Raw genomic sequence first — 13,928 nt, 5'->3', positions numbered from 1 at the left:
CTAGCTTGAACAGGAGGCATGATAATTCGATTTGATTTTAACAAAAAGATATTTCATACACTTTATGCAAATTGTGATGCTTGATGTTCTTGGTGGAGGGGCTAAGCCCCCTCCCCCAAACCCCCTCCCCATTGCCGGCTTCGCCGGTGGTTATGCCCTCGTTTGTTCTGGCTTTTAATACTATTAGATTTTAAAAGGATATGATTGGCTTGTCTATTTTTTTTTCATAGTTTTCCAGTATATATATTTTAGATTAGACTAGCCGATCTATCTCGCTACGCTCGATGACGGCGTCGCCCTGCGGGCTCTGGCCGAAGACATTTCAAATCAGAGATAATAAAAATTTGGTATATCAAGTAGGTTTTAAACAATGATTATATTCGATTCGAAGATTTTAAAACAAAAAATAGACTTGAAACTTGATTGAGACGACAGGAGTTGGGAGTTACAGACCAACTTTTTTTATACAGCATTTATATTATATAATACTTCTGGGTAGACAACATTCTCTGTCCGAGTCGCATTTTCTGGCAGTAGAATTGTCATACCATTTGCAGATGTTGCTCTCGAGATGGCAACATAGAGTTGGCCATGTGTGAAAACAGGACTCCTGAGGTCTACAGCGACTTTTCTAAGGGATTGCCCCTGAGACTTGTTGATTGTCATCGCAAAAGACACTTTTACAGGGAACTGTTTCCTAGTCAAAATAAATGGTAATGTACCAGGCAATGTTGATAATGTAAAGCGAGGAATCAACTCTACTGCACCTGACCCTCCGAGGATTTTCACCTTGAGGACATACTGTCCAATTTGCTGAATGATCAGCCTTGTACCATTGCACAAACCTCTTTCAGGGTTGAGGTTTCTCAAGAGCATTACAGGAAGACCTACTTTCAACTCCAAAACTGCTGGCGGCAGCCCTGAAGGCGAAAGGGTTTGCAAATACTCTGAGGGATAGGCTTGGGTCTCCGTGTTGGTCAGATCAGACTGAGCTGTGTCAGCAGAGTACAGAGTGACCTTTTCCCCAATCACGTTCTCCATCACCTTGCTGTTAATAGCATCAACGTTGACGTTCTTTGAACAGAGAATAGCTCTTTCCTTGAAGAAATCACTATTTTGCAGAGGACACTGCAGAACATGCTGAGGATAGATATCTTCAATGAACTGATCAAGATCAGTCATCTGCCTCAAAAAAGAGGGCAAAGCAATGCTGCCAATCATGGATGGTTCATACGACATTTTTCCTATCCAATCTGCAAATTGCCTATCTGTGTCATTGGAGTTGGCAAGTCTCATATTCTCAGTCAGGCTCAGCTTTTGTAATTTGGGCCATAATCTTGACGATTTCAGTGAGGCATTGACGATTTCAGGACGGCCACCTTGCCTAACAACAGGTGGAATTTGAGCAAAATCACCGCCAAGAACAACAGGAATACCACCAAAGGTAACTTCATCACCACGACTACAAATATCACGAAGTGTTCGATCAAAAGCTTCAAAGCAATATCGATGCTGCATTGGCACTTCATCCCAAATTATCAATGATGTCTCTCGAATGAGATCAGCAAGATCATCGTTTTTCTTGATTGCACACACAGACTGCTCGTGGATGTTGAGTGGAATGGCAAAGCGAGAGTGCGACGTACGCCCACCAGGAAGTAGCAAAGCAGCAATGCCAGAGGAGGCAACACAGAGAACAATTTTTCCTTGGCTTCTATAAAAGTGACAAAGAGTATTGTAAATGAAGGTTTTGCCAGTGCCAGCTGGACCTTGCAAAAAGAAATGTGAGCTATTGGTGTTGCTGTTGATGGAGGAGGTGATGGTATCAAATACGTGCTTCTGGGTAGCGTTCATTTGAGCGTACTTTTGCTGGTACGAAAAGGCTTCTTGATCTTGGAGATATGACATTTCATTGAGTATCAATGAATTGCGCTGTATGCCAGTCATTCTGCTTATCAAGCCATTCCAGTTGAAGAGAGGCAAAGGCAAATTGAACTGACCTAGAGATCTGTCTTGTGCACCAAGAGATGTTTGCAACAGATATAAGCCGTAATCAAGACTTCGCGTTCCATGGTAAAATTCAGCGTCAGGTTGCACGCTGAGCAGCAGCGAATACCCTTTTTGCACGATTGCATGCTCAAGATCATCACAGAAACTTTCACAGAATTGATCCCAAATCTGAACAGGCGATACCAATGAGTTGAACATGAGCGCAGAGACAAACATTGAACGCATTGCGTAGCCAGAGGCAAAGGTAGCAGCTTCTTCAAAGGCTCTGGTCCATTCTCCATCATCTTCGATCAAATGCAGCATCATACAGGCCTCGCGAAAGGTGGCGTACTCGTGATTATTGACAGTTCTCAGATGAGAAAACGACATGGCTCCTCTGACAACTGTGAGCAGCAGACGCAGATAATACCTCTCACCGGCAGCAGGATTGCAGTAATACATGCGCCCAATTGACATTCTACTCGAAGACCTAGGCTTCCACTTTTTTGCATTCTGCTGCCAAGTCATATGTTCAGGGAACTCTTGATAAAGCAACGGTCGAAAACCGGGTTTGCCGTGATTTGCATGGTTGTAATGAAAGTAAGCCATCAAAGTAGAGCGACTCTCTCTCAATACTTTGTCAATTTTCTCCTGTGGCCATTGGGGATCAAAATAAACAGGTTGCTCGTTTTCAAGATGCACAGCAAGTGGAGTAACAGATGGGCTTTCCTCATGCATTGGGAATTCAAACAACCTCCATGCAGCTTCAACAGGACTAATATAACGGCCATTTAGATACTTGGCCACTTCGTTATTCTGAGTTGTTGCTGTGGTAGTGGCATTTGCTGTTTCAGTGGCTGTGGTGGTGGTTGTAGTTTTGAGCGTTGTCTGATCAGAGCCTTTGTAAATATACTTGTTGATGTACTTAATTGCCTGGACGCTACCACATACTTCGACATTTACATGGGCATTGTATTTTTTTGACAAATAAGGGTTGTATGGCACCACCCACTCATTCGTCATGTGGAAATCGCGGTAGACACCCAACTTGTCCTTGACGCGCACCTGATGAGAACGACCATCTCTTCTTCTTCTATAAGTAGGATAACCATCAGCACTGGTCACCGTTACTGTCTGGTAGTTTTTGGGAAATTTTTTTGAGCATACATCATTGCCAAAAGCATCTTGTACCATACACGGAGACTTTGAGTTTAGCTCGCCACATGGGCCATGCATCATATTGCGAGTGATGATTGCATGCAATTCAGGTTCTTCTTCAACATTTGGGATCTCAGCGCAAATGATCTGATCAATCCTCTCTGGCGTATCAAATCTATCTGTTTCTGCATCCAAAAACAATAGCATATGACCGTGAGGGAGACCACGCTTTTGATACTCAATAGTCCTTACAATGCCTTTATAACAGCCAAAGACCTTTCTGTCTTTCAAGTCTTTAAGCAGCTCTCGGTGCTTAAGGTTGAATACTCGAGCAACCAAGTCGGGGCGATCAGCGGCTGTTTGGCCTGGCAACAATTCATCTTGGATCTCCCTCCAGTTTGGGTTGGCAGTAAATGTGATGAATAACGTTGGCTTACCAAAGAATCTAGAGATAGCCATTGCATTTTGATATAGCTGCATCATGAATCGCGGTCCACCAGTGAAGCTACTGGGCAAGATGAACGTCTTTCCCACCTGTTCGAGGTCTGAGTCAGCAGCAGAGGTAGCATCAGCAAGTCCTTTATACACATCAGCGCGAAGATTCGTCTGATTGACTTTGATCCAGTTCAGTTTTGTTTGCTCACAGATTGCCCAGGCATCAATCACATATTGTTGAAATAGACGTCTTGACAAAAAAATGATCTTTGACTCGTTGTTTCTAACATGCAATCGAAATCTGTAGAACACGCCTTGGGTAAGTCGGCTATCTGACACTTGTGGTTGTTGTTGTTGTTGTTGCTCTGCTGGTGTCTCATCTTCTTCGCTCTCAATAATCATGGCATCAGCAGTTTGCGCTGACGATTGCAGTCTTTGGCCCCAATTCCACCCATATTCACCTCTAGGAAAAAGCAAAGCATAATGAAGAGGCATATATGCAGCATGCGTCTCATTGATACGCTTAAACTGGCCTTGAGCCCTGGCCGAGGAATTGCTACGATATGTGATCAAAATATCTCTGAAACTCCTGTCAGAACACTCGTTTGGAATGATGGCAGCAATCTCGTTGACAGTTGGCAGATTTTGAGTGCGTCTGTCCTGGCCAACAACCAATTCCATTTGCATCTGAGGACTGAGCCTGATGTGAGCATTCTCGCTAACACCATCTTGAGCTTGCCTCTCCTCTTCTTCTTTCAGGATTTCGTGAGCATGTTTGTAGATGCTTACAAATGGATTGCCACAAACTACAGGATCAGCAATCATTTCACTCAGTTGCTCAATGATCGTGTCGTCCAATCCTTGATTTCTGGGGTCTGCACAGCGAATCGCAGCGGCATACTCTGGGTCGTAAACGTACAGCTGGCTATACTTTGGCACATTGCTCAAATTTAGTGGTGCTTGCAAGTGATAGAGTTCCCCATGAACACGAACCGGCGTGATGCCGCCTCTCATCTCATTCTCTCTATCCCTTTGGAGCTGCTCAGGCGTAGCATCGGTGCCAAATGATGTAAATGCGAACAAAGTGTTGTATTGTCGCATGTGCTGCAAAAAATGAGAGGATCGAGGATGGCTTCCGTTGATCAAGCTATTTAAAGGCTCGGGAGGCTCTTGCAAAAGGGGCAAGACAGCTCTACCTTTTTTGCAGCAAGCATGAAAGCAGTTGTCGTTTACTCGCTGTTGAACAGCCCTCTCTGCGGCCCAATGCAAAGCTCCACATCCATCACATTGGTTGTCCATTCTGCCCAAATCTGAACGTTGTACTCTTCCAAGTTCTGATACAAACGCTGCAGGTGCTCTTGGTGTTCTTCGATTCGCCAATCTTCTTTGCCTGGCGTAATTTCGCGCTCGTTCCTGAATTTGAGTACAAACAAAATAAACCATTGCGTCTCAGGGTTTTATTAGGCGTTAAAAGCCATTTTACTTACTCGACATGAATCACATTTCCGATAAGCATAGTCTACTGGAAGAGCAGCTCTACAGGTCGTGCAGTGTCTTGTTTGAATAGTAGGAGGCATATTATTACGTACGTATAATAACAAAAAGCAATGTATCAAATTTTTTTTTTGGTGCCTTATATTCTTGGTGGAGGGGCTAAGCCCCCTCCCCCAAACCCCCTCCCCATTGCCGGCTTCGCCGGTGGTTATGCCCTCGTTTGTTCTGGCTTTTAATACTATTAAATTTTAAAAGGATATGATTGGCTTGTCTATTTTTTTTTCATAGTTTTCCAGTATATATATTTTAGATTTTAGATAGATGATGGCAACCCAGGGCACGATTTGCTTAAGCTCTGACGTTGTCTCGGGCTAAAGAGATATAGCATCGGCTCACTAAGCTGCTAATTGGCACAGCAAGCCATTTCAAGGTCAATGACAGTTTCAAGGTCCTATAGCGCATCGAATCTTGGATTTCATATGGTACTTGCCATGATTACTTGCGTGTATCTGCACGAGATTGACTCAACTCGACAAACATCTATTTTTTATCACTTGTATTTGTCGCTAACAAGGACGATTGATGCTTCTTTGTCTACTTTCATGAGAGATTGTTTATGATTTGGCATATAAATCTCTTGATCGTACTTTTTATTTCAACAATTAGCATCTCAAATAATGCCATTGCGACTATCATCAATAGCGGTTAAGCCATTCTCAACTGTTTATTGAAAACCTGCTTACATCTAACTTGCTTATTTGCTACAAATTTTTTGTAAACTGTGCGATATTCATGCTGAGGAAAGTGTGAGTAAATAGCACCATTGGATACACCTTAAAAAATGCCATGGAAACTAATTCAAGCTCGACACCTGGTAGGTATGGTTTAGTACAGTAGGCTGTAATATACAACTAGATGGATTCATGTAACGGAGCTAGTTTGTGGCAGCAATATTTTTGATTAATTACACAACACAGCTACAAAACCTTCCTCCTATCCTCAAGATACCTGCTTTACAGCAGCAGGAACCTTTAACGGTTAAAAACTATACTCAATATACGAAAAATATTAAGTTAATTGCGGTAGATGTCTGTATCTTCCTAATGATGATTTTGAAATGTCTATTTTGTTGTCAGGGGCATTTTTAATAATCAGTCCTGTAAGTATAAAACAGATCAAAAGCTTATATTTTGTTTAACAACACGCCGGGTACGGTCCATTTTTTTTTTTTTTTTGGGGTTGCTTATCTACTGTAAGATGTCAAAAACTGGAGAGTTGAACATGGCTGAGTTTAGCAGGTGCAATTTGAGTGGCAAATGAGCATATGCAAGCAAAACAACCCCACCCATATGCATTGAAAGAATGTTCTTTTTTTTTTGGTTAGAGCACAAATTTTGAGCTTTCAGAGTTCAATTGACTGTGTGCATTTCATTAAACTCTTGTTGCACTAATGAAAAACTAAAATGCCTACTGTTTAGAGGTATAAATTAGGCAAAAAATCGGCTTCTATCGCCAAGAAATAGCCAATGGTTTCTGTGATCCAGGTACGATGACAATGCTATTTCAGTGAATCGGAAGAATTGCGATATTACAAAGCAAATGTCTAATTTTCACAAGATCGAGAGCAAAGGTTTTATGTATGCAATTTACACCAAAGATTAGGCAGCAGCAACAATAGCAAGATTCCCAATGAATCCAAACATTTTTATTATTTACAGTACAAGATTCAACTAATTACAAAACTTCGGCAGCATGAGCAACACCTTCGCTGTACCAAACAATGATACCTTTCCTTAGTTCCTTCTGCCACAAGACACCTTTGTATTGAAAAGTCCAGAAGCTCCAGAAGATAATCATCATAAATCCACCCATTGTGCTGACCAGCAACAATTTCATAATGTGATGAATTTGTAGCAGATATTTGAAGGCATAGCCATCTAATTTGGCTAGGCCAATATAGGACAAACCCCAGAAGCTACCGGTGCCTAGTAAGCACCATATGCGAAAGACCAAGAGACGAAAGCTGCCAAGTTCCCACAGCTTGAGAGGCCTTGTTGTTTCCAGATTGCTACCAGCAGAGGACGAGGAGTTTAGATTTTGATCTAATCTACTAACAAACTCCCAAACAATGATGCCCCAAGCATTTCTTCTTTCTAACATAAGGAGCCAAAATAGAATTGTTGTTGAAGCATTATGAGCGATATTCACTGCCAGGCGTTCAGAAAACAATAAGGTGCCAAGTAGCCAGCCAGTCCAATACAGCCATGTGCCATAAACAACACAGTGGCGTTCCAGTTGAAGCCAACTAAACATATGAGCTGATAAGTGTGCAACATGGAACAATAAATGGAATAAAACAAAGATAGGTGGAAATGTATGTCCCCATGGAAATGGCTGTAGCAAAATAGTATGAATAGATAGTACGATGATAGATAATGTGAGGGTATAAGTCAATGGTGAATAGGATATTTGACTAAATGGAAGCTGTTAGTGTTCTATCAAGGATTATTGATAGTTTATACATACATAATGCGGTTGCTTTTTAGAATGGGTATCTCGTTGTCATGTTTGTTTTGCTGTTGATGATGATTGTTGTTTTGATATGGTTTTTCATCGGTGTGATATCCTTCATCTGTTATACAGGAATCATATGAAGATGTTGGTGAAAATGGCTTCCAGCTCGTTCGAGGCAATGGATCAGAATCGTAAAATTCTCTTGTAAAATCTACCATTGAATTGATTGTTATATTCAATTGATTGACATGTAGGTTTTTTTTTTTTAAGACAAAATAGAGAGAAAAGAAATTTCAAATGTTGTAATAGGAAGAAAAAAAAGATTTCAAATATATAGCTGCTTGATTTTATAAGTCTGACACGTGAATGCCAATATTCATATGCCTCTTACATATGAAATTATTGCAAACATGCTGTGCAGTTACACGGATATGAAAGCGATAGGCCATTTATGTTCTCCACTTGCAACTGGATCGAATCCTTACGTCTTTAACAAGAAAGTTTGACTTTCATATGCCAAACAAACACACTTGAGTATCTTGCAGATGGATGTGCACGCCTATTTTGCTATTTTTTTATACTCCCAAAGACTTATGTAATAAAATAGTCTTAATTTGGTCATTGAAAGTCTATATCGTCTTTGTGATTTGTACCATTATCATATGCAATTTCATGATTAACAGATAGAAAGTCTTTTTACTTTTTGAGGTCTACAAGTAAAGGAGCCTACAGGTTGCTATGCTTACAGGCAGTGAGCTTGTACGCTAAGTTGATATTTCTTGTTTGTTGTTCCTGATTCACCTTCTGGATGCAAGTCTGTTAGCATCAATGAATGTAATACGTAACAACAAATGGTTTGTTGCATGTCCTTTCATCCAATGGGAAAAACAAGCTTGAATATATATCACCTAATGTTTATTTGCAGGCTTTCTTTTATGTATATGCAAAGTAATAGTGTTGTATGTATATCTACATCAGATTTTGCCTTTCCTATGTTATTGTTCATCTGCTTGAATGATCAAGTGTAAACAGTACCTGCTTTCATGAAAAAGCACAACGTTTCGACTCCTTTTAGGACTTGTGTCTGCTGGCATGATGGCGATGGAGAAATAAAGGTCTAGTCATATAGCATTTGCTCACCTCGACGCTGATGTGTCTTTGCATATGTTGTGCTTGAATGCGTATGTTCATGCGTAGAAGATGCTATTCATATAGTGTATTGTACTTGAGCTAATAAAACACAGCAACTCATTCAAGTGTTTCGGATTCAAGAAAACTCGTTCAGGTAGGATGCGAAGATATCCAACCAGAAGTGAAATAGTTGGAGACAAAATATGAGGATTATACATCTCTGTTTTGTTTTCGCATTACATTTCACTGAGTGACGAAAATCTTTGTTCAATATCAAGTGTAACACATGCATCCTGCCATATGTTGCATCTCCTCATGGCACTAAGTATTAGCAGTTTATTAGAATAATAAACCGAAATTATTAGAATAATAAACCGAAATTATTATGAAAAGATGTAGCCTTCCCATATACGATAGTGTTGTTCAGACTTCAATTTTTGTGACAATAATCACTGTCCCTGGAGTTAACTCAATTGTGAATCAAGCATTAACAATACATGCACATCTCTTAAAGTAAAGACACTTGAAAAATGCATGCTTCTAAGACAAGAAAGAGGATAGACAGACAGTGGACTATGATATCCATCATTACACAACACTATTGACAGCAACTCCGTTCTGTTTGATTATTAACTAAATCAAAAGAGAACACTTCATATCAGTTCCAGAACCCCTTCAACGCCCCTAAATCATAATGCTTCTCTGCCTGCAATGCGTCTTGTACTGCTGCTGGAGTCATTATCGCTTTCAAGGGTACATATCACAGATAATTGAGATATAAATACTGTATGTAACTTGACATTTATCGTATTTTCTTTTCTTTTCTAACTTTTATACTTCACCTCACGCCGGCCGTCTGTCTTCACCATACATTACATTGGCTATGCAGCTTCTATCAACTTCTATTATTTCTATGCTCGTAGCTTCAGCATTGCTCATGTCCTCACAAGCAGCTCCTACTCTTCAAACTCGCAGCTCAATGTCTGGAGATGCCACATTTTACTCTGTAGGATCCGGCTCCTGTGGAGGCTCAAACTCTGATAACGAGTTTGTTGCAGCGATTTCTGCTGAATTGATGGGCTCTGGCTCCAAGAAGAGCTCTCATTGCGGTAAATACATTACTGTTAAAGGCAAGCACGGATCTGTCAAGTTGAAGATTGTCGACACTTGTCCTGGATGCAAAAAAGGCGATGTTGACATGAGCAGAGCCGCATTCGAAAAGATTGCAAAGCTTAGCGAAGGCCGTGTCCCTATTTCATGGTCTATTTAAAGTTGTGTTTTATACATTTATGCGGCTGGTTTCGCTTCAACTTTTGTATAGAACATCTCCCGTTCCATATCTCATCTCACACGCCACTCTTTTCATAGTTTGACAATCCCCACTCCTTGAATTTCGCTATTAATATCTCATGAATAGACATATATGCGAATGATTTATTTGATTGAAATTGTTTTAAAAATAAATGCTTAATTAGCAATGCTTGTATTCGAGAATTGGTCCTCCAATGTCTGAAATCTCTGCCAAAGTGCAGTTCAAATCAAAAACTTTTGCCAGCACAATTTTGTATATCTTTTGTACATTGATAGACTCTGCTGTCGAGCAGAAAACTAAAGGCGCCTTCATCACTTTTGCGTATTTTCTCGCCTGTCGAGTAATCTCCTCCTGATCAGCGTCTGACAAATTGACAAATTCATCGTATTTCGTGCCCACTAACAAAGGCACAGCGCTCTAGCCATGAGGTGTTATATTAGCAAAATGACATGTTTGTTGGCAACATGCAACCTACCTTATTTAAACCTCTAGCTTGTCTATACCACTCCCTTAAGCTATTTAAAGTAGATTTTCTTGATAAATCAAATGTAAATAGAATAGCGACCGCATCACTACACACGAGTGGTAGCATGCTAGCAAACTCCTTTTGACCTAGTTACGCATGTTAATATATATTTGCCATGGTAGCACACACATTTGCACACTTTATTACCTCCTAAATCCCATATACTAAATGTAATTTCTGCTTGCCGGATAAGAATCGTTTTCTCCATGAAATTAACACCCAATGTTTGAGTGTACTCTGTATCATACGCTCCCTCAGCATATTTTATCATCAAGCTGGTCTTGCCTATCTGCGCATCTCCAATAATACCCATCTTCAGCACAACGCTACATTGCACATTTCTTAGTATCCTGTTTCACTAGCTGTGATACGATTCGGTTTTGGGTTCTCAATACCTGGTAGTCGGAGATGAACCATCTGCTCCAGATGTTGAAGCTGCTACTGCTGCTGTTGCTGTAGCAATTGATGATGATGAGGTAGAAGCTGTTGGAGTAATCATGTTGCAAAATAATCAATAAAAACGAGAGAGGAAAGAAAGAAAGAAAGAAGCAAAATAATCCCTAGCCCTCTCAATCTTACTTCATTATCCATCCAAACAGACAATGAATGTAAGCATCATCGCAATAAACATTAAGAATAATGAATTTCAAAACGATATCCTTAACTGGCACTACCATTACAGACCCTTGACGGTGACTGGATCTAATCAATGAATTAGGGAGCAAACATAAACAAAAGAGTAGTACCTTACCAGTTCTGCGTCAGTATCCGATTGGCCAGCATACAACACCGTTTGGGGGGAATCTTGTGAAAGAAGGTACCTCACTGGTCATCTTTCTCTCCTGGTTTCCTGTTGGTATATAAACAAGCCTAATCAATTCAGCTTGATCCTCTTTTCTTTCCTTCCTTCTATTTCAACTCTTTTTGTTTCACTTGATCTTTTGGATTTTTTTCTCGAGACTGACAAGTGTATATATATATATATATATCTGTAGAATCAAATTACATTACTTGATTCATCAACCTTCCTTCCCGAGAATTTCTATACACAGCAGAAAATCCTGAAGCAGCATGGCACCTCCACAGATGGCAGAACAACCTCTTTTAGGGGATGATTTACTATCAGATCAAAGCAACCTCCACTTGCGTCGATACTCACAATCCCATGTCATCTCTGCCTCTTCAGCAAAAGACAGTTTAACAGTTCCCTACACTCGTGGGCGTTCATTTTCGACATCTGTTGTTCCAGGTTCCTCTCTGGCAGCTCAGATCTTGGCCACTGTCAACAATAAATTGAAAACAAAGGACGAATATGACGACCCCTCGTTTTTGGAGTACATGGATGGCCAAATCCATGAGACATGGGATACAGCAAAGGCCTTGATGCTCGGTTCAAAGCGTCTGCTTTTGATTGAAGAGTTGCCCAAGGATCGACAAGAAAATCAGTATGTCTTGTCTGGCTATCGTTTCTATCGCAATAGTAAGGATTGCCTGCGATCTTTATTCACATTGCACAATGAAACCATGAACATCTGGAGCCATCTACTTGGTTTCTTTTTCTTTTTGTATCTTTCGGTCAATGTATTCCAGGTATGATTTCCACCATCTCAACTCTTTTTTACAAGAACTTATCACTGACAGCCATTTAATAGAGAAAGTTTCCTAATGCTTCTACTCAAGACTTGGTCATGTTCACAGCCTTTTGCTTAGCTTCATTGACATGTCTTTTGTGCTCATCGATTTACCATACTTTTGTTTGCCACTCGGCCCATCACATCAAGAGTTTTACAGCGACATTGGATTACATCGGCATCACATTTCTAATCACTGCTTCTATCTCAATGGTTGTGCACTTTGGTTTCTACTGCGATCCCATTCCTCGATCACGCTACATGTTGTTTAGTTGCTTGATTGGACTTATTGGTGTCATCTTACCCTTCTTTCGCTTTTTCGACACTAAAAGATACAGACCCCTCCGTATCGGGCTTTTCGTTGCCATGGCATTTTCCAGCGTTGTCCCTCTACTGCATTTAACTACAGTCAAGGGTACCACTGCAACAGGAGCCTTCCTCAAGCCCGCTTTACTTGGTGCTCTCATGTACATTTGTGGTGTCATTGTCTATGGTAAACGTTTCCCTGAAAAGTTTTTTCCCGGTAGATTTGATGCTGCAGGTATGACAAGTCATGCCATCTGGCATGTATTTGTTTGTTTAGGAATCTTTGTAAGTTTTGATCGTCTCATGTAAATTGACCTGCCGCATATACTGACGTTTGTTCTATCTCTTAGTTCCATTACATCGGTTCTTTCCATTTCTACAATTTGCGTGAAGAATATGGTTGCATGCTCAATTAACTTCAATCCATCACAACAGCAATTACAGCAATACCTCTTTAAAACTAAAGAAATCCTATTCCACCCAAATTCGTATGAGCAGGCTCATTGTATCCTCCCTTCTTGTCAGTTTCTCCTCTTATAACTCCTATTCCACATGTAAATCTTTCCTCCTTTGCTTTTGTCATTATTTCCAGTTATCATCTTCTTTTCAACAGGCTGATGGTATTAATTCAAAAAAATAAAACTGTTCTTTTCTTGTTTTTGACATGATTGCTTGAATTCAATGTGTGATCTATCGTGTCCCTTGTTTTTACAAGGTTTAGTCTGGGATACTAGAGTAAATTAAACCTTCGTTCAAACCAAAAAGGTCCAATTTGGTAATTCTGTATGTGAACGATCGCAGAAATTTTTTTTTTTTTGGGTCTCAGGATCTACCATGAAGATCCACAGTCAATCCCGACATATAGTATTGGTCCTTTGTTTGGTCAACGAAAAAGCTATCATCTTGTCGATTATCGATTAGACATCAGATTTAGATTTGCACGAGGACCCGTTGCCTATTGTTTTCATTACATTTTTTCGTTATGATTCAATGCCTGACTTGAATGAAAATACGTGATCAAAGAAGCGGTGCTAAACATTTATCCACTGAAATGGGGTCAGTTTCATTCTTTAGCATAAGCATGGCTTTGGAAATGCCTTCGAAAGAGCATCTGTAAACCCCTTCTATCTGAAGACAAAATGAAAGGGATTTCTCGTTATCTCTCTCTACGTTTACTTACCGACCAACAACGGTACCTCTCAATTTTTTGTTAAAACTTGATATCAGTGTTGTAGTTAACATTAGGATTTGCGTTTAGATGATCATTCGCACCCAAGTGAGCATTTTGCAATATTTAAATATATTAGATAGAGCATTGTACAGAGAAGCAATAAAACTTGTTTGGAATAGGCTATTATTATATCTTTCAATTCACAATCTTCATTTTATTCGCCTCAAAATCATTTCTTTCATGAAGAAGGCAATATTATTG

General features: G+C 40.1%; 5 protein-coding genes across 5 annotated transcripts; 2 read left to right on the top strand and 3 right to left on the bottom strand.

The window, feature by feature from the left end:
• Nucleotides 1-462: 462 nt before the first annotated feature.
• On the bottom strand, nt 463-5,025 carry ATC70_004860 (uncharacterized protein; the record flags this gene model as incomplete). The annotated part of the gene is made up of 1 exon (XM_064824160.1): nt 463-5,025. The coding sequence occupies one exon, from the start codon at nt 5,023-5,025 to the stop codon at nt 463-465; it is 4,563 nt and encodes a 1,520-aa protein (XP_064677096.1).
• A 1,785-nt stretch (nt 5,026-6,810) lies between these two features.
• On the bottom strand, nt 6,811-7,808 carry ATC70_004859 (uncharacterized protein; the record flags this gene model as incomplete). Its single annotated transcript, XM_064824159.1, has 2 exons — nt 6,811-7,549; nt 7,603-7,808. The coding sequence occupies 2 exons, from the start codon at nt 7,806-7,808 to the stop codon at nt 6,811-6,813; spliced, it is 945 nt and encodes a 314-aa protein (XP_064677095.1).
• A 1,796-nt stretch (nt 7,809-9,604) lies between these two features.
• Nucleotides 9,605-9,991, top strand: RPS24_1 (ribosomal 40S subunit protein S24B; the record flags this gene model as incomplete). Its single annotated transcript, XM_064824158.1, has 1 exon — nt 9,605-9,991. One exon carries the CDS (start codon nt 9,605-9,607, stop codon nt 9,989-9,991), a length of 387 nt encoding a protein of 128 aa, XP_064677094.1.
• A 201-nt stretch (nt 9,992-10,192) lies between these two features.
• ATC70_004857 (uncharacterized protein) lies at nt 10,193-11,058 on the bottom strand (the record flags this gene model as incomplete). Its single annotated transcript, XM_064824157.1, has 4 exons — nt 10,193-10,450; nt 10,509-10,645; nt 10,707-10,885; nt 10,955-11,058. 4 exons carry the CDS (start codon nt 11,056-11,058, stop codon nt 10,193-10,195), a joined length of 678 nt encoding a protein of 225 aa, XP_064677093.1.
• Nucleotides 11,059-11,645: 587 nt separating this feature from the next.
• On the top strand, nt 11,646-12,912 carry ATC70_004856 (uncharacterized protein; the record flags this gene model as incomplete). Its single annotated transcript, XM_064824156.1, has 3 exons — nt 11,646-12,149; nt 12,212-12,781; nt 12,847-12,912. 3 exons carry the CDS (start codon nt 11,646-11,648, stop codon nt 12,910-12,912), a joined length of 1,140 nt encoding a protein of 379 aa, XP_064677092.1.
• Nucleotides 12,913-13,928: the final 1,016 nt, after the last annotated feature.

This window comes from Mucor velutinosus (assembly GCF_035048745.1).
Source record: "Mucor velutinosus strain NIH1002 chromosome Unknown tig00001542, whole genome shotgun sequence".
Classification (NCBI taxonomy): Eukaryota; Fungi; Mucoromycota; class Mucoromycetes; order Mucorales; family Mucoraceae; genus Mucor; species Mucor velutinosus.
Note: the sequence above shows the minus strand (reverse complement) of the source record. Positions and strands in the feature narration are given on the sequence as shown.